This window comes from Rhipicephalus microplus, chromosome 10 (genome assembly GCF_043290135.1).
Source record: "Rhipicephalus microplus isolate Deutch F79 chromosome 10, USDA_Rmic, whole genome shotgun sequence".
Classification (NCBI taxonomy): Eukaryota; Metazoa; Arthropoda; class Arachnida; order Ixodida; family Ixodidae; genus Rhipicephalus; species Rhipicephalus microplus.
Window position 1 is genome coordinate 109039305 of NC_134709.1, and position 26017 is coordinate 109065321.

The 26017-nt window shown below is 45.0% G+C and overlaps 1 protein-coding gene across 1 annotated transcript; it reads right to left on the reverse strand.

Moving 5' to 3' along the window:
• Positions 1 to 570: 570 nt before the first annotated feature.
• On the reverse strand, positions 571 to 21766 carry LOC142774503 (uncharacterized). Its single transcript, XM_075874833.1, has 6 exons — positions 21657 to 21766; positions 16991 to 17145; positions 13504 to 13687; positions 10453 to 10637; positions 4030 to 4171; positions 571 to 1097 (listed from the first exon to the last, which is right to left on the reverse strand). The coding sequence occupies exons 1-6, from the start codon at positions 21755 to 21757 to the stop codon at positions 878 to 880; spliced, it is 987 nt and encodes a 328-aa protein (XP_075730948.1). The 5' UTR covers positions 21758 to 21766; the 3' UTR covers positions 571 to 877.
• Positions 21767 to 26017: the final 4251 nt, after the last annotated feature.

Sequence of the window (26017 nt, forward strand, 5' to 3'; positions counted from 1 at the left end):
TTTTTTCGCTCTGCTCCCTTTTTGTGCCCCTCCTGCTTGGTCTACGGACTGCAGTATGTAAAAAATAAATAAAAATAAATAAATATGTCCTTTCAGAGTCATATAAGTGGAAAGTCGGGACTATACGAAAAGAGTCACATATACTCTTTTTTTCTTCTTAGAGCGCAGTATATCTGATGTTGAGACGATAAGAGAGAAAGTGGCTGCGTCATTGGAATATTTATTGAGCTGTACCAGCTTTTTGGAATTTGGCACTGGCCATTTCAGCTATACAGAAAGAGCTTGAGAGTGGTTGTTTGTGTTTCACCACCTGCTCGGGGGTTCGGTGGGGGAAGGCGGTGATGCAGGCTACGACGTCGCGAACACAAACTGGTTCGCATTCAAACGCGTGGTTCAGGATCTCGCTACACATCTATATTGAAGCAACGTCGATTGAACATTATATTGAGATCGGGGACCATCATAGAACCACGATTCGCGCGTCGTATTCAGACCACGTTTTAGCCATGAATCTAGCAATGTAAAGCATACGGATTACCTTTGCGGTCCCAAACAGCAGCCTAAAAAAAGAAATTTACAAACTCTAACTACACTCTACTCAAACTTGCAAATAAATGGTATTTATAACAATTGATAAAGTATACTCTGTTGAAACTTGGGAATCAATGGGTAATCATAGCAATACAGCGAAAGCTGTTAAAAAAGCTACAATCAGTGTTTTTCGTGGATGCTGGAGGTCATCTGGAAAACATTGGGCCAAGTTGTTACTTAGCATCTAACTAAGCCAACAATTTTATAACGGGTCCCTCAGTTTTCCTCGATGTCACGTATCGTAGGTACCGCGCATTTTTTATTTGTAACAGCCGGTCTGTCTACCCTACTGCCAGGGTGCCGGATGGAGGGCTACGGCATGCGCTGCACCAGCGAGCGCCAACAGAGTCCAGCTGCTTCCCAACAGTGGGGAGGAGGAACATGTCAAGAACCCAAGCCGCCGGAACCATTCTTCGTTGCCGGTGTTCGGGTGGCCCGGAGCGAGAGCCGGACAGTGGTGCCTGCCGGCCGAATCGCGCAGGCACTGCAGGTAGCCGGAAATGTCGCTGAAAAAGAGGGCCATTAAACTTTAAAATGGCTCCCGCGTGGGAGTGGCTTGTAGGGTTCGCATTAGGACTACTGGTATTTCGCATAATACGTGAAACAGGAAAGGACACAGTGATGATGATGATGACTGATGACGATTGTTGTTGCCCTGCTGTTTGCAACGGGCAATCTAACGGGAAATCTGGATCTGCCACAGACGATGGTATAGACAGACAAAGTAGCCTGTCGTTTTTATGAAAAGGGGATTTGGGCTTTATTTTTTGCCGAGTTGCTTGTAGAATTTTTTATAAGATTTCTTAATTTGTATGCTTGCTTTATTTTTCTTGGCATATATTGTTTAGGTTAAGTTAGGTTAGGTCAGTCAGTCAGTTAGTCTGTCAGCCTTGAAGGCAAATAATTGTGGGGGAATCGACTAGTAACGTTCATAACACACTGGCAAACGTACGTTCTACCAAGTCAAGATTACGCGGCAGAGACTGTTACAAAAAATTTATGGCATCTTCATGTCAGAAAGGTCAAGCTTTATGAAATCAGGAGCAGGGTTGGGTAACCTTCTACGTTTCCTTTTAGTTATGTGACACTTTCCTCGTCTGTTTCTTTTTGTATTTTTACGTCTGTTTTCCTGTCTTCTTTCTCTCCTTACTGCTATTCCTTTCTTCATTCCATATTGCATACTCGTTTCTCTCTTTTTTGCCCTTTCTATTTTTCTACCTATTTTTCGCTTTCTATACAACAACTTAAGGCTGTCAAGAAGGCGCACAATGTCGTGGTGAGGCTAGGCCTCTCCGTTCTTACGTGGCAGTGTCCCGCGATCCTACCCCTATAAAACGGGGATCGAATTCTTCACGACCCCAATTAGGTTTTCATCATTCTAGTTTTCGCGCTTGGTTCCTCTTTCCTTGGTAGTTTTCACATCGTTATGCATTCTTTATTCCAGGCGACGACAGCATAAGATCGTAGCAGACGGCAGTGCTCCGCACGTGATCCACTTCAAGTATGCATTCATTCATAGTCGCACATATTTTCTTTGTACAAAATTTTTTAGATGGTTTTTTCAACCTCATTTCGTAATTGGCTGCCACTTTTTTTACTATACGCAAAACAAATATTTTCTAGAATGAAATCATATACTAAGAATGAAATCATATACTAGAATGAAATCATATACTAAATCATATACTAAAAGAGCTGCGGGCTTTTGCAAAGCCCGCAGCTCTTTTGGGGACCTCTTTTGTGATGGTTATTTGCTTGTCGGTTCAGTAAGATCTAAGCACTCTTCACATAGCACGTATTTAACTATTACTGCGAATAACATTAATCGTCTCTGTGATAGTTTATATTTTCTATTATTTTGTCATCTTTCCCCTACCAGAGCAGCTGGGCGCCATCTGATTAAAGCGGACAAAAAGTAAAATATGCAGTCATATAGCCGCAATAGTACAAGTACAATCCCTCCTTCAAGACCTTCCTGTCTTTTTCAGTTAAATAAAGTGGTGGCACCGATCTGCGTGACTCTTGAAATTTTTATCTTTGGGCATTCATCAGCTCGCCAGTTGTAAGGGGCGGGGTGGTGTAGTGGTTTCTCTTTTCTCTTCATGACTGCTCACACTGCCCCGAGAAGTGTAGAAAAAACGAGTTGAAAAAGAAGACACACACAGGGTCCTTTCGTCCCACACTTGTCATTTCGTTAGTTTTCGGCAGCGCGAACAGTTATGAAGTCTCGCCAATTACAGGCCCTCCTAGCAACTTTACTCCGCTTCCCTCCCCTCCCCGTGAAATGCTAATTTGGGCCCGTCGCTGCATGTATATAAGTAACGAAGATACAACACGAAGATACAGCACGAAACGAAAGCTCTCAGTCCATCTGTGACCTTTTGTCCTGCGCTTCGCACTGTTTTTTTAACCTTCTAATTATATCTAACTTGTACTTCAATTGGACATTGTTGAAATTATTCGAAAGGGCAGCGTTTGATTATTCATGTTTTTGACGACAATGATCAGTGATGTTACATACGAATAACTATATTTACTTGCCACATTTGCCCACTGAAAGCTGGGGTCGATATCAGGCCATTGTGGGAAGCGCATCAACGCTTCATCTTCAGCTCTACATCCATCGCGAAGGTTCGTCTTTTTTCTGCCACAACCAATAAGGTCGGAGAGAGCTTCGGCGAGACTTCGCTCCCCCTAATGAAGAACTCATTGCACGTCTAAGGCCATACGAATAAACAAGCACTCGGCACTATGAACCTTTTTTCTGAAGGCTCCCTGGACGCCGCCATAGTCCTCTGTGGGCTGTTCTTAATATGCGTAGTCCTGGAATAACGCACTGCATGGCTTCGGATTTTGTGCTTCCGTGCAATAGCCCAGAAAGTAGGGTATCCTTCTCCCCGTTAAAAATATATATATATATGCGTGCGAACGGAAAAGGGGTAGTGGGCAGCGGTGACGGCCGCTCCTTCTAGTCACTTCAGATGCGGGGGGGGAGGGGGATGATGTAAAGTATGACACATACATGGAATTAATAAAGAGGGGGGTGCTGCAACGAACCTTTGCATGCATCCCCCCCCCCCCCCCCCCCTTGAAGAAGGAGTATGGACATGCTCGGCATCGATACATCTCTTTCACGAGGAACGTTTTGTGATAGTGTGACGCTTTGGTGACCGCAATACAGGAGAAGTTCTTCTCAACAATATTTTAAGTGTACCAGATAAAGTGATGACCTAAAACGTCAAGTATAGTCACAAATAAAACTGCTGGCACCTCATGCTGCGAGTGAAGAAGGGCTTGCTAAAGAAGGGCTCGGGAAACGGCTTCGGCACTATTGAAAAGTAGATCAAATTCGCCCGCATGTCGTCGGGTGAAAAAGACAGCGTTGATAAATCCTCAAATAACCCACTCTGTCTACGCGTAAAACTTCTAGTAGGTCACCTGCAAAACCTTTCTCGCTGACGGTCGGGAGCGGTAGCCTCGTCCTGTAGACCTGTACCATTCCGATACTTGAGGTGCACTTCGTGAGCTCTGTCCGCATCGCACGTCTCCCATTCCTGCGTGAACTCCTTGAGCTCGCAGCCTGCGGGTTTGTAGAATAACAACACTTGGCTTTCTCTTAAAGAATTACTGAGTGACGAATGGGGATTAACATTGCAACTTCAAGGAATGCAGCCTTCGGTTAAATTTCTTAACCACATATGTTTAAAAGACATCAGTTTAAGAAATACATACACAACGCCTCTTGTTCATATACCTTATTGTTAGTTAAAGTAGAGGCGTCGTCAATGCACTTTCATAACCTAGCTTAAGGATCACTTGATTGACAAATAACTCGTCATTACTTCCACGGCAGCCACTAAGAAAAACGTTGCTGTTCACTCTGTTTCACACTTAGGGGAAATCTCATTGCGCCTGGCCTCGCGATGCGGCCATGCTGCCGCCAGCGCACACCAGCAGCAGCTTGCCTATTTGCTTGAGGAGGGCATTGTGCTGAACGGTTGAACGACGTCGTCGGCTACGGCGGAGCACGCTGGCCGCATTGTCGAGGAGCCGACGAATTTCATCGTTGCTGCGGGTGCTGGGCCGATATTGCTTATCGCGTCGCAGTGCGCCTTACTGCCGTTCAAAATGAACGTCGTCATCGCTGCCCCTGGGGACATGACGGTGTATTAAGTGAAATTAGAAGCTTCACGCAAGGGGGCATTTCGGCGCCGGCTAGTGAGTGCTGTCTCAAGTAATGAAATGCCATCGAGAAGAGCAAGACGTTCAGGTCAGTATCTTAAACTGCTGCACACTAATTAACTCGTTTTTGTTTGTTTTGTTGCGTCGAACCCTCATAGCTGCACGGTAGTCGCTGTGAAGCTCTTCGTGTTTTTTTTCTTTAGCGCGAAATGAATACCCCGCAGAGTAAGCGCTGATTACGGCATTCCTCGTCGCAGCGCACTGTGGTTCACACATAAAGAAAAGAAATGTACGTGAACTCACTCAGTACCATGGCGTTTCGAAAGAGCAAACAACGTATGCTCTCAAATGCTGTTTCTAGAACCCCAATATCGCCAATGAAGGCTCAGAGGTTGGCATTGCACAACCTTTGGTACAGAATATAATTCCCGCAGCAACGATAAAATCAGCAGGCTGCCCGACAATGTGGCTAGCACGCACAGCCGTTGAAGACGATGCCGTTCAGTAACACGTTCCTCAAGCATCTGCGCATGCGCAAACTACTGCCAGTGCGCGACTGCTGCGCTGGCCGCATCGTGATGCCATGCGCTCCGAGATTCCCCGTAAGTGTGAAACAGACTGAATCTATAACTTGATGAAGGTCGCGAATAGTATGACGAAAGATATGCGTAAACAAAATGTGACGTCTTAATTCTACAACACTACTCGCGATGCTATGAAAAACTACCGACCTTCCCAAGATTATTCACAGGATGGGTCTGTTTCTCAGCCTATTAATCAGCGAGCTACCTCACTGCTTAAAATTACTTTCATAGTGTCTAGTTGGTGCATATATTGGCAATGTTATTAATTGCAAGAGAACTAAGGTTCTTTCAGCCCCCTCTCTCTCCGTAACGTGATCCAATTCTCAAAAATATCAACCTGCTTATGGGCTTGCATCCTAATACCGTGAGCACCAAGAACGGCCGAAACTTTACGGGGACAGACGAGCTCCAGAACTGACAATAACAGTAGTGTCTAATGGTCGTGCCAGGTGCCAAACCAGAAGGCGGTGTGTCTGAGGTGAAACTCTTTATTTGGCCGAACTAGTTGCCGCGAAAGGAAAACACAAGCTACAGCACGAAGCATTGTTCAATGTTAGCAGCGAACAGAGCGTCAGCCGTCGATAATCAGGTCATTGTCAAGGTGTACTGTCTTTAATACACAATGCGTTGATTCATATGTGGGCTTCAACGTTCCAAACCACCATATGATTATGGGAGATGCCGTAGTGGAGGGCTCCGGAAATTTCAACCACCTGTGATTCTTTAACCTGCACCAAAATCTGAGCAGCACACGGGCCTACAACATTTCCGCCTTCATCGGAAATGCAGCCGCCGCAGCCGAGATTCGACCCCACGACCTGCGGGTCAGCAGCCGCGTACCTTAGCCACTAGACCACCGCGGCAGGGCAACAGAATGCGTTGAGCTTATCAGCTCTATCACTGCTTACTAAAGCCCTGGAATAATCTTAAGTGTTCGCGTTCTTTGCGCGTTGCCCTGCCGTGGTGGTCTAGTGGCTAAGGTACTCGGCTGCTGACACGCAGGTTACGGGATCGAATCCCGGCTGCGGCGGCTGCATTTTCGCGATGGAGGTGGAAATGATGTAGGCCCATGTGCTCAGATTTGAGCGCACGTTAAAGAACCCCAGGTAGTCGAAATTTCCGGAGCCCTTCATTACGGTGTCTTTCATATTCATATGGTAATTTTGGAACGTTAAACCCCACACATATATATATATCTGTGCGCAATCTAAAGAAAATGATCTACTGCAAACGTGAAGCTTCTCGAACAGTGAGGCGCGACCTGAGCCGAATATTGCTCACAGTCTTGGCGGGTTTCAACCCAGCACACAAAAATAACACGCGTGGATATTGTATGGCTAATGTCACAAATGCAATGTAAAAAAGATTTGTCATAGGTAGAACAGCAGTAACCGCAGATTAGCAGGTCCGTAAACGCGCAGGCACGCATTCTCGCAGCGCGTGCAACACTGAAGCTAGCGTAAAATCAGCAATGGCCAGTCCCAAACACGAAGTGAATTCCCACGGCTAATGATGGCGAGCAGTAAAGCAAGAGGGAATAATTAGTTGTCCTTTTTATCGTTTACCGTAACTGACTCTCGCTTGAGCAATAAACATGCGCTTCGTCATTAGTGACTGGTGCCGAGCGTGAACCAAGTGCAGAGCTGGGCAGCGTTCTTTGTTCGGTTTTATCTACCCTTGCTCCCCTTTGTCTTTCTTGTTTTTTTTTCAGTTATCTATGGTTTTTTAAATTTCTATTTGTTTGTAGTTCCCTGCCTATTTATTTTCTTTATTGTTCTATTTCTCACTTGCTACTTGTTTCACTTTTTATGCGTGGTTCTCCTTGTGACGTCTCCCTAGCCTTATAGCAGTAATCTCCGCAATTGATATGATCATCATGGCGCCCGATAACAAGAGGAAGGAAACTTGGCTTCGATGCGAGCGCGTTCTCAGTATGTCACAGAAGGCTATGTTATGCGTTGTTTTTCCTGCGTAACGCCAAGTAATCACGACAACATGTGACCACCCGGCCCCCTAAAGTGCTAGCAATGATTGTGATAGCAACAAATCCTACTATTATCCGATGTAAGGCTAGCGGTTGTAAAGGCTTCACGGAATGAATAAGGCGCAAACTAGTCGAACACAAGAAGAGACATAAACGAACGCCTTTCTTTCATTCATGTCTCTTTTTGTGTTCGCTTCATTTGCACCTTATTACTTCCGTAAAACATGCATCAACTTGCCCACCTAGAAGTTCTCTCAATAAACGTGTTTTGGTTCGATCTTGCGTAACTCGACTAAACGCTGGTGTAAAAGAATACGGTCCCTCCTGGTAGAGCTGTAGTTTTCATAGTTTCTTCGCTTTGAAAGAAGAGCATGCAGACGGGCACACGAGGCGTCGGCTGATCTTGCCCTCAAAGCACGCGCCAGCGACGGCGACCGCTCCCTATCAGTCGAAGTTCATAGCTGCTACTCGAGCGACTCCACCACGCCCCACGCGTTTTCTCATGCTCTTACAGGGCGGGCGGGCCGTTTCCTCAATAACGGCAGCTTTCGCAAATAACGAGTTGTATTCTACGCCATATTTCGCAGGTGAGGTGAAGATGTCGCAAGCGCCTTCCTTATTACGAAGAATTGGTCGGTTCGTTTCATGATTGTTGCAGCCTCGCTCGTCGCCCCCTCTCGTGTGCTTTTTCCCTTCGGTAGAACATATGATGCAGCGGTGTGATCGGTTTAGACTTCGTACAAAACACGACAGCGACGATGACGGCGATCTAACCTCCCCAGCCGTTGGTCTGAGTACTATAGCATAAACAAGGAATATAACGACGCTGTTAGCAACGCAAAAACAACATTTTTTAATTCCACACTGCCTGCTCTTCTTCAGACTAATCTCCGCAAATTTTGGAGCATAATGAGAGGTGAATCTCGATCTAATATTCAATTAACATGTTCTGACCTTGTTGTACCACCTGACCAATGCTGCACGGTTCTAAATAATGCCTTTTCTTCAGTGTTTCAAACAACAGCCCCTTCATTATATCCCCATGTACCCCATGCTGATATTCCGCCCATTAAACCTATTTTTGTTGACTGGGTGGGCTCAACTAGGCTAATTCAGGGTTTGAAAATGTCTGCTTCTGCAGGCCCCGATGAAATTTGCTCTAAAATGTTGAAATTAACAGAAGTGTATTCATCCATTGTCCTTGCAAAGCTTTTTCATCAGTCATTACAGTGTTCATCGCTACCCGCTGATTGGAATTCCGGAAACGTGGTGCCCGTCTATAAGTCAGGTAACCCGCATCTTCCAGAAAACTATCGACCAATATCTCTCACAAGCATTTCCTGTAAGTTACTCGAACATATTATTTTCTCTCATTTAATGGACTTCCTTGAAACAAATTCCTTTTTTCATCCCTCCCAACACGGCTTCAGGAGAACATTTTCATGCGAAACCCAACTAGTGTCTTTCACTAACGATCTCTTTGCCAATTCTGACGAAGGTTACGACACTAATTGCATTTTTCTTGATTTTCATAAGGCGTTCGATACCGTTTCTCATGAACTTCTCCTCGTTAAAATAAATCATTTGAACCTAGACCCTAATGTGCTTGGCTGGATTAGGTTCTTTCTCTCTAACAGGTCGCAATATGTCATTGCTAACAACTATTCTTCCGATAACTCTGCCGTAACATCAGGTGTGCCGCAGGGCTCTGTGTTAGGTCCATTGTTATTTTTGATTTATATAAACGACCTTCCTAACTGTGTTAAGTTTTCAACCATTAAATTATTTGCTGATGATTGTGTGCTGTATTCCAAAATCACTAACCCAACTGATTCTATCAGACTTCAGAATGACCTAGATAACGTGTCTCTTTGGTGTCGTGACTGGCGGATGAAACTTAATTCAACCAAATGTAAAAGCATGCGTGTATCTCGAAATACTTCAGCTTTTAACAATCGCATGTATCTTCTTAATGATGCTCCCTTATCCTCAGTGCGCTCGTATAAATATCTTGGGCTTAACATTACTAACAATCTATCCTGGCAGAAACACGTCGAATACGTCACTAATAATGCTAACCGCATGCTCGGATATTTGTGACGAATTTTTTCTTCCGTACCCATGTCAGTGAAACTAAACCTTTACAAAACGTTAGTACGCTCTAAACTGGAATACGCATGCGCCATCTGGGATCCCGGTCAAGTAACCCTAACTCTCACTCTAGAAGCCGTTCAAAACCGTGCAGCCCGTTTCATTTTGTGCAATTATTGCCGTCATGCCAGCGTCACAGCTATGAAAAAAAACTCTGAGCCTAACCGACTTATTGTTCCGTCGAAAATGCTCTCGCCTTTCACTTTTTCATAAAATTTATCATTACAATCCATCTTTAAAAGAGAGCCTTCTCTCTTCCCCCTCTTACATTTCTCCTCGTTTCGATCATTGCTTTAAAGTAGGTGTGCCATTTTGCCGAACAAACCACTGCAGGGATTCCTTCATTCCCAGAACAAGCAAAGACTGGAACTGCCTTTCCGCTGCCACCGCATCCCTCATAGACCCTGCAAACTTCAAGTTCTCCATTTTGCAGCAATTGTAACATTTCGCTTACTTTTTGTTGTATAACCCCCACTCCTTTCTGTAAAACCTTCGGGCATGGAAAGTATTCAAATAAATAAATAAATAAAACTTGCCGAGGGTGTATTGCCATCACAATAAAGGTAGCGGTGACAATATATCTGACGAATATATTTACAATTTAACGTCTGTATGTCAATGGTAGCATTGCGACCGGAGACGAAACCTGGAAGAGCTTCCACCCTACGGCACGCTCAGACAAGTGCTCTCGCAGAGATTTCAGCCTCAGTACGCAAAGTTCACGTGTTACAAAGTGTTGAACCCTGTGACGTAAAGGTGACATCATAGGGCGACATGATCAGGGTGACATGATCAAGGTGACAATATCAATGCCGCCCGTGATGATTTTTTACTTCCCTTGATGTTGACGCGGATGACTGTCGCTTTTCGCATATGATGAAGCATCTAAGGCTGTCGCCTTAATGAACTGTAACCGAACACTAACACTGAAATATGCATGCTTAGTTTAGCTTGGAATACCTTGACGATCTTTTGCAGAACCACCGCTGTTGCCACCAGGAGAAAGCGTGTCATCGCAGTCGCCTTCGAACTCCGCGAGGAGTCGCCTACTGAGCAGGGAAACCTCCGTGTTGAAGAACAGTGACTCCGAGCATCCAGCATCCTTGACAGCCGAGTATATGCAGAACTTCATCTCCTTCAATAACCTAGAAGTATCCGAATACAACACAGGCATTATTAATATGATGGTTAGTGCCAGGCTTATGGATTTCGCAATATAGAAGATTTACCCTTCTGACGTTTTTAGCTGCACGAAGGGACAACCCTCAATATATTCTTCACCCGCATATAAGCATTCGTAGAAGGCGACTTCGCAATTCAGGAAGTGTTTATGTCCAATTCAGTGACATCTTAATGTCACTTCCCGTGTCTAACATTACCGTGTACCTGTGTCAGTCATGGAACAGCATGTGTCATTACCATGGGTCACTTAAGACTCAGATCAAGCTGTGAGTCTGAGTCTGACTTGGTCCAGGTGGGTAATATTTTGGAGATTTTAAGTCTGAGTGAGTCAGGTTAAAAAAAAATGTTGGTGAGTCCGAGTCCGAGTGAGTCCAAAGCATGAGATATAGTGAGTCTGAGTCAGTTTGCCGATCTAAAGTCATATCAACTCATCTTCAAGGTTACTAGCACCGTCACCTAAGTTCCCATTTATACGCACGTCTACTCACACGTGTTGCAAGGCGGTGCCTTTTGTACATCATTTCAATAATTATTGATTGGAAGTGTGATTTATGCAGGAGAAGGCCTTGACTTCCCTCCCCACCTCTAACTTCTCCGAGGAAGTAATGATATATATATATATATATATATATATATATATATATATATATATATATATATATATATATTATGTTTCATCTCATTCAAGAAAATGGCCTCATTAGTTTTGGAGCACTCATAACTCGCATTCGCAGGTACTATATCAAAAGACACCAAGAAGAACACCAATTATGCGGGATATCGGTGTTATAAAGCATTCATACCAAGGTCGGGAAACCTAATTCTAGAGTAACATACTCTTGAGCCGACTCACTGGGACTCACACAGACTCAGATCGAGCCATGAGTCTCAATCTGAGTGAGTCCGATGAGAAACGTTTTGGATTCTCATCGCAAAAAAAATTCTTGGGTGTGTCTGAGTATGCTCCACAAGTTGTGACGACAAATGATCATAACTTTATTTGTATGCTAAAATAAGATATTAGGTAGTGATACATTTGTCTCGGTGCAACTACGAGAAATATACAGGCCAAGATAACCTTGATATATATTTTTTAATTTGTTCAATCAACGCCACAAAAGGGTCTGAATAACGACACGCTGAAGCTTCAGCATCATGCGTTTTATAGCATGCAAAACCTGCAACTGGCAATTGCATTTCCAAGTTTTTTTAAACGTTTCTGCAAAAGAAGCGCAGAGCAGAATTAAGCACATCGAAACGAGCTTCCATTTGTCGCCATTCTGCCTTGTCACCTCCCGAGTCGTACACCTCCGTGAAAAACAGCTTATACATTGCCTCGTAAAGTAGTTATTAAAGCACTTTTCGAAGCTGCTCCTACGCATTTATTTATTTCTTTCTGATGCCTTAAGACTGATGTATCAAACGTATTGGAGCTATAATAAGTGACAAACTTTGAATGAAATTTGAAGTTCCACCCACAGCCACTCTTATACCACCAAAAAATAATTTTTATAACGTTTCATCCAATCACGTATAACTATTTCCGTGATTGAGGTACCACACAATAGCCCGAACAAGGAAAACACAGATCAGAGAAAAGAAGTATAACGCAGCCGTGGTACCTTTTTTATCTTATCCTTGTTTTTCAAGTTCGCGATGCTATATGTGTACCCCATTGACGTTAACCAACTCACTCAACAAGGACCCTTACTCGACCTTGTCGGGCCGATGGGCCCTTATCTGCAACACGCACGGTGGAAGGAGGGCGAGGAGAGCACATGCGCATTGCACATGCGCGGGACGAGCGTGGGCATCCAAAAAATCCACAGGGTGCGGGAAAACGGCAGGCGGATAAAGGGGCTTTTTGGTGGCATGCAGGGGAGCGATGGGATACTGTGCCGGTCGCGCTAGGCGCGATGGGTTTTTCCTCCATGCGTGCTACAGAGCTGAGGCCGCGCGGGTGTTAAGGCGAGTCGATGGCTCGCATTCTATTAAGTGATACGTGTGTGTTTGCTTTCCTGCTGCTATGTTTCGCACTGGCTTTCCTGTCGTTATGTCCCGTGCCGTATGTTTCCTTAACCGCCTGTCTGCGGGGTTTGTTCGTTCCGGGTTTTCGTGTCCTCCTGCGTATGCTACTGCTGAGTTGTGCCGGTCCGGAAGGCTGGTTGTGATTATTTAGAGCGGCGAAACAAAAGCGGTTCTTGTTCTCAGCGTCGCTGGCTGGTGTCCTGCGAATTTTTTGCTGACTGGCCCTCCTGAGCGAAGACAGGGCCTTTGACTTTATTTTTATAACGTCCGCCACTTTTCAAATGTATGAGATAGTTGGTGTTCCCATACGGACATGGTGGTGGCACTGATTCAAGTCGAGTCCTAATCAATTTTATCAGAAGTTCTGGAATCAGGTTAGTGAGAAAGGCGAAGCACTGTTTAATATTAGTGCAGACAATGTACAGTTCCTAAGAAAGCAACATTGTTTTTATATAGTATAACGACTGGTATGCGTAATAGCTGGAGGTTACTACGTTACGTCGGAACGAATCTGCTTTTTAAAGGTTACGTTGGTTCCGATCTATGCATTCGAGTTGAAATTATGCCGCTATAACCCAAGTGACGGTGGAAACGAAAGTGTGTGTTTTACTTAGGGCTCAGCTTTCCCGTTTTGATCCGTGCGCATTGTAAGTATATTTACGTTTTGGAACGAAAACTGCGGGTGCGAAATTATTTCACAGGCAAATGACAAGCGTGCGCAGTTCGATGGACAGGGCTTGTATTTATTCTAAGGTTTTAACCAACTATAAGTGCGAGGCCAAGAATCACTGAGGCACTTACGAGCACAGCGCATCCGTTGACGAGTTGTTCACTTCGACCAAGGCCGACGAAACGTTCCGAGCTGGCACGGGAGCTGGAAGCAGCCGATCGAAAGCGACACCGCAGAGAAGCAGCCTCTTCACGGCTGCGAACTCGTCGCAGGAGCTCTGGAGCGCGGACACGGGTCCACGCTGCCTCTGCATATCTGCAGGGTGTATGTGTATGTCAAACACCATTGTAAGACACAGTTGGGTCCGGCGTGTATCAATATTGATAACTGGTCTCCCGCCCTCACTTTTTTTCACAGCAGAGCTGTTAGGGTCGAGGTCTGTCATGTGTCGGCGATTAAAACAAACATTTTAATTGTGCACGTGCACGTGCTCCATCCCCGCCCGAGAACTCGTCGGAGATCGTTCAAAGGAGAGGCTGCATCGTGCAGCCCCTCATTGGTGTTGGCCGCTCTCGTGTTGCCTTGTTAACTTTCGTTAGACCAGTGCAGGGATTACCGGAGGTTTGCCCGATAACTGGGGCACATGTGAGATATACGTAACGTGCAAGTACGTCACACCGCGAAGCTCTGCGATACAATCTCGGGATATGAGGCGCCATCACCCAGCACATGCCAAAGGACTCGCTCGGAGTGTTTCGTAATGAACTGTTGTGTCGTCCGTGATCTCCGTAGCATCTCCTGTTGCCATGCAGCTCTCACCGATCATTCAGCTCTCGCATATCCCATCAACACTACGTCGCAACGCCATTTGTGAGATACTTGACTGTCACACGAGGAGCGTAAACGAGATAAAAAAAAAAGGACCACAGGCGGGAAGTTACTGTTTGCGAAAGGTGATCACAAACCAGCGTTACCGCACACAAGAGCTCTCCGACAAACACAGGACATGGCTCATGGGCGCATAACTACAAAGGACATCAAGGCTTAACAACTTGCGTGTGTACGCACGTCCTCTCATAACAGGCAAGTTATGCTTCGAAATGTCTTGCGAAGATTTTCCCCCATTGCGTGCGAGACCCTGAGCTCGGACACTGCAGTGCAGACAGAAAGGATCCGAGTTCCTCAGTCAACACTGCTTCGCCGATAGCTGCATAATTTCCTTAACGCGCTTTTCTTTCGTCATGCGCTAAAGGCAAACGACACGTGCTCTACGTCAACACGTGCTCTACGTCAAACGTCAAACACGTGGTCTACGTCAGAAGATCCACCGCATGAACGTAAACACGGTGAAGTCACTGAGACGTATGTGCTCGGTAATGGCAGAGAGAAGACCGGAACTCACGTCAGTTGCGAGTTATGTATAGGAACTTTATACATCAGAACTGTTAGGAGTAGAGGTTTACCTATAGGCCTAGTGAGAAATAAATAGTAATTCACAGGCAAAGAAAAATGTGAAGGGCAAACGTAGCCATATATCTAATAGCACAGCAAGTCGTGTGAGAGATGCAGGTGAGAAGGCAGAAGCCTAACCATGTCAGGACGAGCTAGGTGCCCACCAGCTCTGTTCTGGCTGCGTCCCACGAGACGCACTGCTAGCTGTGCTAATACTTTCTTTTCTCCAGGGAGGAGTGGCTCGAAGAGAACACGTTTATTTACTTGACAGCATATGGTAACAAAGAATTTATCCCAATTTCTTCACATTTGATGGCCTCCATGACAACACAGATCCCCAGTCGATACTAGCATTCTCCGCCATCCTCTCGTACAGTCGTGCAAGTAATACTACCCGGCTGAGGGGACGCGTTTTTAAATCAGCACTCATTTCGTAAGAGCCTCAGGTATAATTTTAGTTTGTTAACTACCTTGCTTTAGTGCTATTCCGGAAGCCATCGCCCAACATGATAGGCTGGATGAATTGTGACATCTGGTGGGCCCAAGATTAGCCAGGCAAGCAAATAACTGTTGTAGCAGAAACGCAGTGCATATTTTTCTGTTAGTTTATATTCCCTGCAGTGTCCTGATGCCCAATGAGCTGCAGTTGTAAATATGTTTTCCTCGAGGGAACTAGTTGAAAGCAAAGAGTGACCGCAATTGAAATTGCAGCAAACGTCACAATACTGTAGCGAAACGTCGGGGTTGTTCAAAGTTAGGCGCATCGGACGACCAGGGAGACGAATAAGTGTGGGTGAAACTCCGCGGAGGCAATCGATGAGAAGTCAACACGATGATTTCGGGGAGCACTCATTGGGGGTTTATTTAGCTAACACAACTTCAATTTACAAAATGCACTAGGTCACAAAGACAAAACATAGAAAATGGTGGCATACCCCTCGGCCTGCATGGCCTGGTCTCCGGTGGTGAGATCCGCTGTTTACCCCGACTCCGCTCCCTTTTCAAATTCAAGCATCCTCTTTTTAACCCTTGGTCGAACAAAGAGTCTTCACAAAAACCAATCAAATGTTGGGACTCGCATCATCACAACCAATCACAGAAACACTTTCATAAAAGACACTACATTTGTAAAAACCTCCTTACGAAATGAAACACGCAAAGGGATAGGTTCTCCGCACGTGACACTCTCTCCCATGCCAGGCCGTGCTGCCCAACATTACTCGTGCTGCCTCCATCGGCCGAGTTCAGTCGGCGGCCGTTCTCACGCTCGAGCCCCGTCAGTTCTTTCGTTAATTGTTGCTTCCTAGATGCGTCCTTAAGAGCGATGGGTACACCATTGGGCTCCGTGCGCTTACCAGGTGTACATGCGACAGCGAGGCGCCCCGACATCATAACAACAGCGGGGGAGAATATGGTCGTTTACCTGCCGCCACTATGTCTCGGTCAGGCTAAGTGGTCGCGTCCCCATGTCATTCTCAATGACACGCGTGCCTGCCAACAATGGCTTAAACTCAGACGGTGGCGCCGGACCTGCCTCTTGCTAGACGCTTTTCCGAGTAAGCTTTCCCCTTCTAATGCCGAACGGAGGCGACCTTGACTGCTCCGCTTGTGAGCCGTAAAAGAACAAGGTTTTCCGCGAAACATTGCTCTCGCGACAATACGTCGCTTTTATAGTCCAGTACCCGGTATTCCATAAACTTCTTTGCGCGTACCGCAATACTGAACAAGCTGAAAACCTCTATTCTTGATCCACTCCTGGCAAGTGACTATAGCCGGAAGTTACAGCTCAACAACGCCAACCTGCCATGCTTAAACCCTAACAACACGTACTTGTTACACGCGTCAGCGTGTGGTGTCCCGTCTCCTTCAATAGAGACGCGATGTGACGCCGAGTGTACGCGCTATAAGCTGTCGAGTGGTAACGCTTAAGTGTGATCAGGGCTTTACGCTGACCACACTTGATGTTTCCCCGCGATCTTACTGAATTCCTTTTCACACTCTTCCGCACTCACCTTTACCTTACTGTGTACCTGCTTTCACGAGTCAATGAACGACGCTCTTCTGACACCCTCTTCCTGTCGAGGCATATACATTTGTTCCCTCTGCGGAACGGCAACCATGACGAAAAAAAGCTTTTTGCCAAACCTTCCTCGCATGACATCTTACCTGCCGGTATAGAGCACGACACCTGATGCCTCTGATTGAACAGCTTGGCGATGTAGTCACGCACGTCCCTGATGTTGCTGAAGAGTGCTTTGAGCGATCCGCAAGAGTTCTTCAGCACTTTTTCGTAGGTGCACCTTCCGTAATCTTCCAAGAGTCTGCAATGCGAAACGAAAAAAAAAAAAACTTTTCAGAGCACTTTCTTTACACCAAGTACATAAGACATTGAAGCCAACTGCTGTGCGTTATGCGGTAGAAGATTTTTCGTGTCCATTTGCAATTCTGCGCGCGTTGGATCTGGATGAGTTCCCGCGATCACGTTCGCTTCGTAGAGAGTCCAAATTGCAACTGCTGACAAAAGTCCTAGCACAACCTCAGGGTCACGGGGCAAAGAGGCACAGTGACTGACCAGAAACACTGATAGTTAGACAAGTTGGCGTGGGTTCATGATTAAAAACGGCGCAAGAACGCGAGACACAAATGAACACTAGAGGAAGATGGGCGCCATGTATTTTTCGTTTGTGTCTCGCGTTCTTACACCTCGTGTATTCTTCGTTTGTGTGTCATGTTCTTGCGCTATTTTTAATCATGAGTGTCCAGAAGTGCCATCGCCGATTATTGCTACACTTGTGAAAGAGCCATAGGCGGTGACAAGATGGCGACACGAGCCGGAATTTTTCTACAAAGCACTTCATCCACTTTTCAGAATGTTCCTTCATCCACGTACGCGATGCGCCAGCACATAGGCATATGTCATGGTCGTGATCCAATACAACAATCAACCGCTCTCGGACGCCGACAGCACTCTCCGAACAAGAGCACCGCGAGATGAAAATGGTAAATATAAACGGCCCGGTTGTGCCCCTGCCCAGTTTGGGGCCGTTGCGCGATGAATAGCGTGCCCGGCATCTGTTGTCACCGACCGAGAGGGCGCGGGTTCAACGCCCGCTGCCAGAACATCTTTTCTTTGAGATTTGACCATGCGCATTCTCGCAACGACATTTCCGTGACGGAAATACGTCATTGAAACCTTGGTGGCCCCTGGCATAGGACACTTTTGTGTTAAAACAAAAAAAAGCACATGCCACTCCACAAGTGCGAAGTTCACAGTACGAACGGGAATCGTAGCGCAACATTAAAGGCTATGCAGCCATCCCAGCTGATAGAATTCCAACTGCTAAATTTACCCTACCGAAGATTGCGTCAATGTTTCAGGTGAGCATGTAGGATTTCGGTGCAACGAGCGGATTTCAAACGCATTGCGTTCCATATTTTAGCTCCAGTTCACTGGTGCTAAAATACGCAACCCAATTTCACTTGAAAATTAACTTGGACGTAACTTTAATTTGATCTTCAAAATGCATTTTGTAAATCAATAGTGTTCCTAACTAAAGCTCACGACCATACTCTTAGTACAACTTGCCTTGCGTATATGTTTTTTTTCTTCTTTTGAAAATTATGTTTTGGTTATTCAACGCAGTCTTGTCCACGAATTGTGCACATAATTTTTTTCTTGTGTTCCTATGTCCTGTATTCATACAATTCATGCCTTTTCTTTCTTAATGCTTCCCTACCAAAATTATATAGGTAATTTTGTATTTATTGTACAGTGCAGCTAAATAGATATAATATACTTTGAAGCTATTCTGTCATTGAATTAGTATGAAGATTCAAAGTGATATTAACTGCATGTCTGCTTCTTACATGATATATAATACTAATGTAATGGATCGGACCAGTAACTAGCCGCACAGGCTAATGGTCCAAATACTTATGTAACCATTTTTCTATTAACTTGATCAACTAAGCATTGATCGATTGATAACGTACAGTTCCGCAAGTTCTACAACTCGGGGTGCGACAAGCGCACTATATACTCGTTGGTGCACTTTGTTCATGCGCTTTATCGACCTCTGGTTGTTGTAGAAGCTGAGACACTTGTCCTCGGCAGCAAGGTTCGTCAGCTTCTCGGCCCCTTCAGATGGAGTGATCGGCAAAGTGCAGCTTGGAGAGATATTGCCGCGAGGAGTCCAGACGCTACGGCGACTGTATCTCGGATGGTGAACGCGCCTTGCGTTCCAGTGGGTCATTCTGTTCCTCGACGGCCGTCGAACGCGCTGTTCGCCTCCCGCTAAGCCGGTGTGTCTGTTTTCCTTTAGTGGGCGCAAGTCCGCCAAATAAACGGATCTCCTTCTATTTCTACTAACCTCCCGGTCTCCTGTCTTCGGGCTACTCTCACTCTTACGTGACAATATAGTTTTGGCGCGGCAGTGGCGCGATTTCTTGGCTAGGCCCCAGGATCAGGCGCATGTTTTCGAAGCGTTTTTAGCAATGTTAAGAATCGCTATTATTTGCAATTTCTCCCAACTACATGATTGTATAGACATGGTCAATTCCATTCAAATCAATTTGCGGCATTTCTAGCCTTGTTATGGTCCGTGTTGAGCGTTTTACTGTAAGCGTGATTACGTCACGTGAGATGTACATATGAACAATGAGCTGGGCCCTTAAAGTGCTTCACTCATAAACAAAAGAGAACACATCAGGCGATATCTTACCCTGAGTGGCGCGCTTAGCGGTGTAGTATAATTCCGCTTACCCTAAGCACCATGGCCACCCCAGCAACCATCGTACTCAATTGACGAAAGCGCAAGCATATTTCCTTTAACGCGAGAGCCTCAGATGCCTAATTAAACACGAAATTTTCCCGACAGCGTCCCGCGCATGCGGCGTCCCGCGTCTCTCGGACTCGGGGACGAGTAATAGAAGAACACGACATATCCACGAAGGGAAGGATAGTGAGTGAATGAAGCAGTCGGATTTTACGATGTTACCGTCAATCACCCGTGGCATTTACCACTCATGCATGAAAGTGGGTGTCGACGTGGTGTAAAATAATGTACAATGTTTATTGACCCTAAATGGTGTGTTGTGTTTAGTTGTGAATTTTATTTTGCCTTCGTTATTACTGATTTGTGGGGTCGTCCTAGCCTCAAGTTGGGAGAGACGAGTCGACTGCACGTTCCCCTAGTGGTTGTTGGTTGTTTCCAGTCATATACAAAATGCATCGTAGAGCATATCGAAACGTCGTATACTGCCCAAGCCAGTCGTTGGCCGGGATCATCATCGACGTCATCTTCTTCTTCATCGGGGCTTTGACGCCCGCCAACGCCGCCAACGAACAAGCCTTGACATTAAGGAGCTTCACCCCTAAAAATCATCATCGTGACATGACCTCCCAGATAGCAAAAATTTGTGAAGTCATTATGACGTCATAATGCCGTCCCAGTGACGTAACGTGATGTACGACACCTGATGTCGTCCCCGTAACATAGCTCGGTCGAAGGTCATGACGTGTAGGTGGTTTCGAGGGGTACGCGGCAGCATCACTGCATTGGTTGAGATGAAAAGAAGATAGTTTGCAACTTCCAATCATCTTAAGTAAATTGCGTAAGGGTTGCACGAGTTTTATCAGTATGAAATGAACACCGATTGACAAGCGCCATGAGATGGAGCCCGCAAGAAAATTGCATTACGAGAGCCCATTTTCACATCCATTAAAAATAACGGCAATCTCAGATAATCCAGAAAACAACTGTAATGTTCAATGTGATAGTCATAATTATCTGGGAGATGCCTTGAATGTTTTTAGTCATCATAATCATCACCTTGACCGCGCCCACCACAGGGCAAAGGCCTCCTCCTTGTTCATCCAGTTAATGCGGTCCTGTGCTTGCTGCTGCCACTTCATACCCGCAAGCTTCTTAATCTCATCTGCCAAGTTAACTTTCTGTCTCCCCCTTAAACTTCGGCATGTTCCCTGGCCCACTCTGCCCTCTCCTTGTATTCTAAGGTTACACATGTTATTTTACTTTTGATAGCTTGCTGCGTCGTTTAGCTGAACTGTCTTTGTAAGCCTCCAGGTTTTTTCTCCGTAGGTAAGTACTGGCACGATGCAGCTGTCATATACCTTCCTCTTGAAGGATAGTGGCAATCTACCAGTCATAATTTGACAATGCTTGCCGAATATGTTTCACCTCATTCTTACTTTTATATTTACTTAAATTTAGTGGTTCGGCTCCGCGGCTACTACCTGTGCTAAGTAGACGTACTTCTTTACCACTTCAAGTGCACTGCTACCTATCTCAAAGCACTCTTCCTTTCCGAGATTGTGGTGCATTACTTTTGTTTTCTGCAGATTAATTCAGGACTTACCTTTCTGCTCTCCTTGTATAATTCAATGATAATGAATTTCAAATTGCACCTTGAGTTACTCAGCAACGGAAAGTAGTCGGCGAAGCGCAAATTACTAAGGTACTCTTCGTTAACCTAGCCCTAACCCTTCCCATTCTAGGCCTCTGAATGTTCCTTAGTACCGGTTAGTAAGTGCTTGCCTGCGTATAGTTCGAACGTTCTACCATCACATTTTTCGTGGACAACAACAAAGCTGAAATGTTATTGTATACGGTTGTACTTATCTTTTGAAATCGATGAATACAGCGCGGCCTAATCGTCCTGATACTAAGAATTCGTCATGCAAGGCTCGAATCCACTCGGACATAGTGTTATCTTTTAAAGTAGAGAAAAAATTCAATGAAAGCTTGTGATCACATAGTTGAAGCCATTCGATTTTTTGTCAATTTCTTATTGTAAATAAAGGTATACGTACTTGCAGCTGTGTTGCTTGGTTAGCAGGTACGAGTGACCAAACTCATCGTACGACTGGTAGTAGGTCAGGCTACAAGAGAAGTAGTCCTTTAGCAGGATCATCTTCTCGCAGAAGCCTATAGAAGGAGGCATAAAGAACCAATTTTTGAAGCCACACGCACAAAAAGAAAAAGACACTTTGAGCATGATTCATTAGCGCTGAATCGTGGCAGTGCGTTTATATTCGGATTTTTCAAATTGTGTATTTCTCCATTCGAGTGAACCTTTGAATCGAATTGCCACGCGAGATAAAGCAAAAAAAAAAACAATAGAAAGAAGCATGCCTAAACAGAGAGAACACACTACTACTACTACTACTACTACTACTACTACTACTACTACTACTACTACTACTACTACTACTACCACTACCACTACCACTACTACTGCTACTACTACTACTACTACTACCACTATTGCTACTACTACTACTCTCACTACTACTACTTCTACTAATAATAATAATACAATAGCAACGATAGTATTAATATTAATTGGGGTTTAACGTCCCAAAATCCCGATACGATTGAGAGACGTCGTAGTGAAGGGCTTAGGAAATTACAGCCATCCGGTATTCGTTAACCTGCACAGATTTCGCACGCTACACGGGCCCCTATGTTATTGCCTACACCGAAATTTGCAAAAGAGTGGCTGTACTTGGGCTGGTGGGTATTGCATTTTTGAAAGAAACATATTTTCTGAGTGCGCAGAGAACGTTTGAGAAAAAAGATGGATAGGACAGTGCGCTCAATTCCTCCGTCTTCTTTCTGAAACGTTCCCTGCTGCGCACTAAAAAAAGTATATTTTTTTCGAAAACAGAACTGCGACCACCGCAGGCGAAATCAAACCCACGACCCAAATGTCACCGGTTTGCAAATTAAATATCGACCAGCCGCCAGGGTCTTAGTTGCTATAAAAAAATTCATGGTATTCTAGCACAGGTCGCGGGTTCTAATGTAGGCCACATTTTTTTACGTAAGCGATAATTCTTGAGGTCCGTGTGCTTACATTAGGTATCGGCTAAAGGACCCCACATGATCGAATATTACGCGGTCCGCCACTGTGGCATTTTTTATAATAGAAATGCTACATTAATTGAAAAAACTTGCCACAACTTCATTTTCTAGCAGCGTTTTTTTCGAGATTTACCATGTAAATTTCAAGCCGGCCAAGAGCCAGACGTCAGTTGGATTGGCGCGAATGTTTAAATACGTTTTGATACGACATCAACGGTTTGATAAACTTGATAAGCACCAAATTTAGGTGTTTAGCATTACGATGCAACAAAAATCGAACAAAATTTTCATACAGACATGCAAGTGTATATTCGAAAACACAAAACTCTTTCTACGCACTCCTTTTAGAAAGTCGGCGCGCCTGTTTGAGTCCCCTTTCTCTCAGGAGGCAGCCGACATCGCAGAAATAAAAGAAGAAATACAGGGCTGATTCTAGAGGCGGCGTCAATAAATGGAGTTGAATTATCGAGACATCACCATTCGAGGATGCGTGGATTGTGCACATGAGTCACGGGGTTACAGTTTCTACACCTCGTTGATTGGACGAGCGCACACTTTATTCTAATGCGTGAAGGATCGCTAGAGAAAATGAGGTTTTTAGAGCATTTGCTCATCCGCTGTTCCGAAATTCCACAACGTGTTTTTGGCTACGACTTTTTCAGGGCGTTTAGACGTTAAAGTATACTGAAGTGAGACAATGAATCGGTTTAGATTGATATATTTGCAGCGCAAATTAATGAGGTGCACAAAAGGAGACAAACAAACGCGTCCCGTTTCCTTCGACGTCGTGTCAGTTTGTGATGTCAATATTTCAGTATGAATGTATACCGACTCGCCCAATTTTTGACCCTTATCAGATTATGGAACGTTGAAACATATATTGTCTTCAATTTCAATACCATGACTTTATTATAGAGGAGGAAATCGTAGTCGAAATCACATTTTTTTTTTTGAATTCCGCACCGAAAGTCGCCGCACGTGACATCACGAGTTTCAAAGTGTGTTTTTGCTATTTTGGCAATGTTGGCTCAGAGAAATCATTCAATACTTGGTATGCTCATTCTGTATCTCCCTCGGAAGATAATGCGCTTCATTTTCACAAATTAGGAATTTTGTAGGGGCTTAGCAGACAACGTCTAAATCTCTCAGGTCACGGCGACTGGGGCCGGTGGCGTCGCCATGAGCCTCTTATTCTCGCTCGCTCTATATCGCTTACGAAGCGTTTTCTCGTGGCAAGCGTAGTGTTCGCGGTATTGCGAGAGAGTAAATTACTTATACGGGACAAATCTCATTTTTTTCTTTGTTTGTGTCCATTCCACCGCTGAACGAAAGCTGCACGTCTCACATGCTGAAGCGTTGCCTTGCGCCTGCGCAGTACAGGGACGATGGAAAGAAATGCGATATTTCAAATTTGATATTTTCAAGCGGTTGTACCCTGCAAGCTGATCAAAAGCTACTAGAGTCTTCCACAATACAATAAAAAGAAACCCATTCTAGCATCTTTTCGTTGCCGCCGAGATGACAAAATGAACAAAACAGCTTATCACGCCGTTCGCGTTTCTTCATATAGAACCCCCCTGCGCATCGAGTTTGCATGTTGTGCAACTCACCACTGATGTTTTTATTCTTGCACGGCTCGTTGTATCCTTCGGTGAGCACCGCCGAGAAGGAGTTCAACTGAACCGTGATATCGCTGCCCGTTCGGCATGGTATCAGGCTGGCGACGCATTTCTTAAACTCCGAGAGCAACCTGCACGGCAAGAAGTGTCGCAAAATGCGTGTGAGAACGGCCACTCCTCAAGATGACCATGCAAAAGCTCTGTAGCATTTACGGTCGGTTCTCTGTTACCTTCAATGTACCCACACGAAAAATCGCAAGTTGACCTACACTGACAGACTACTCTGCTACAAATAAAAAAATACACTCCATGAAATTGTGCGGGCTTTGTGATCAAGCAAAAACTGAAAAAAAAGCAAAAAAAGAAACTGGCCGAAGCTGCGTCGAACGCTCTCATGCAATTGGTGGGTGGTGAGGGACTGTGTTTCATTATTAATGATAGCGACGATTCCTTTGTGGTCACTGTGGTCGACGGCGATTGGTCCCGCTACCTTATTCAGCAAGACTTACTTGCATTCGTACAGCATTGTACTCACGCTGTTCTTTTTGTTGTCATTTAATTTTCGCGGTCCTCCCATAGCAGTCTCAGCGTGAAGTGAACAAGTTGCTAGAAGAGTGAAGTTTCATATAAACACACTTGAGGGAACTCTGGAACAGTGCTGCCAAATGAGCACCTCCATTCCGTTCCATTTCCATTCTGGGGAATAAATCTTGGCACAGTTCCCTTTTTTTAATTCCTAGAAATCAAAAGTTGGCAGATCCCACACACATTGGTAATAAATTATGTGCGAAGCATGAATAAGGAAGGTTGATATAGCACTTTAAAATAAGCACAACGTTACGAGGTGGGCGTAAATTATCCCGTACATGAATTCAATGTCATGATTTTCATGTTTTGACGTGTAATCATGTTTTCGTCGTCTCTTCACGACACGCGATAATATGTGTAGCTTGCGAAACGGCCGTGAGCACGCTATGAGCGTAGCATGTGGTCATGTTTTACATGAAACGCATGTCATGATTATCGTGTGTGGACATGTCATTTACCTTCGTCGTACATTCGCATCACGTAATACCAAATTTGGTATATGTAAAGCCAGCGAAATGGCCGCGAGCACTTTTGTATGTTTTCATGTTCTTACATAACACTATTATCATGTTTTCACCAATCATATACCCTTCGTCATCCATTCACGTCACGGAATACCAAATTTGGTGTATATAAAGCCAGCGAAACGGCCGCGAAGCAGTATGAGCGTGACGTGTAGTCATGCTTTATATGACAAGCATGTCATGATTATCATGTTTGGACGTGTCATATACCTCAGTCATCAATTCACATCACGTAACAACAAATTTGGTATATGTGAAGCTAGTGAAACGACCGCGAGCACACTATGAACGTACGATGTAGTCATGTTTTATATTGTTACGGATGTGATGGGTTTATTTACACTGAAAAAAAAGTGTCAGCGCTCTACCGTCACTGCCGAATCACCATCCCTCGAGAGCGTCCGATATCTTCTTCTTCCTTGCTCTTTCAGTCCGCGTTACATTTCCCTCCGGGCCAGACGAAGCTCACCGAGCGAGTAGAAGCGATCGGTTGTTGTGGGGCTTCAAACGGGCAATGTGCACAATTTGCGTCTTGCGCGAACGCCGGTTCTGAGCTGTCACTTTCGCAACAGCGTA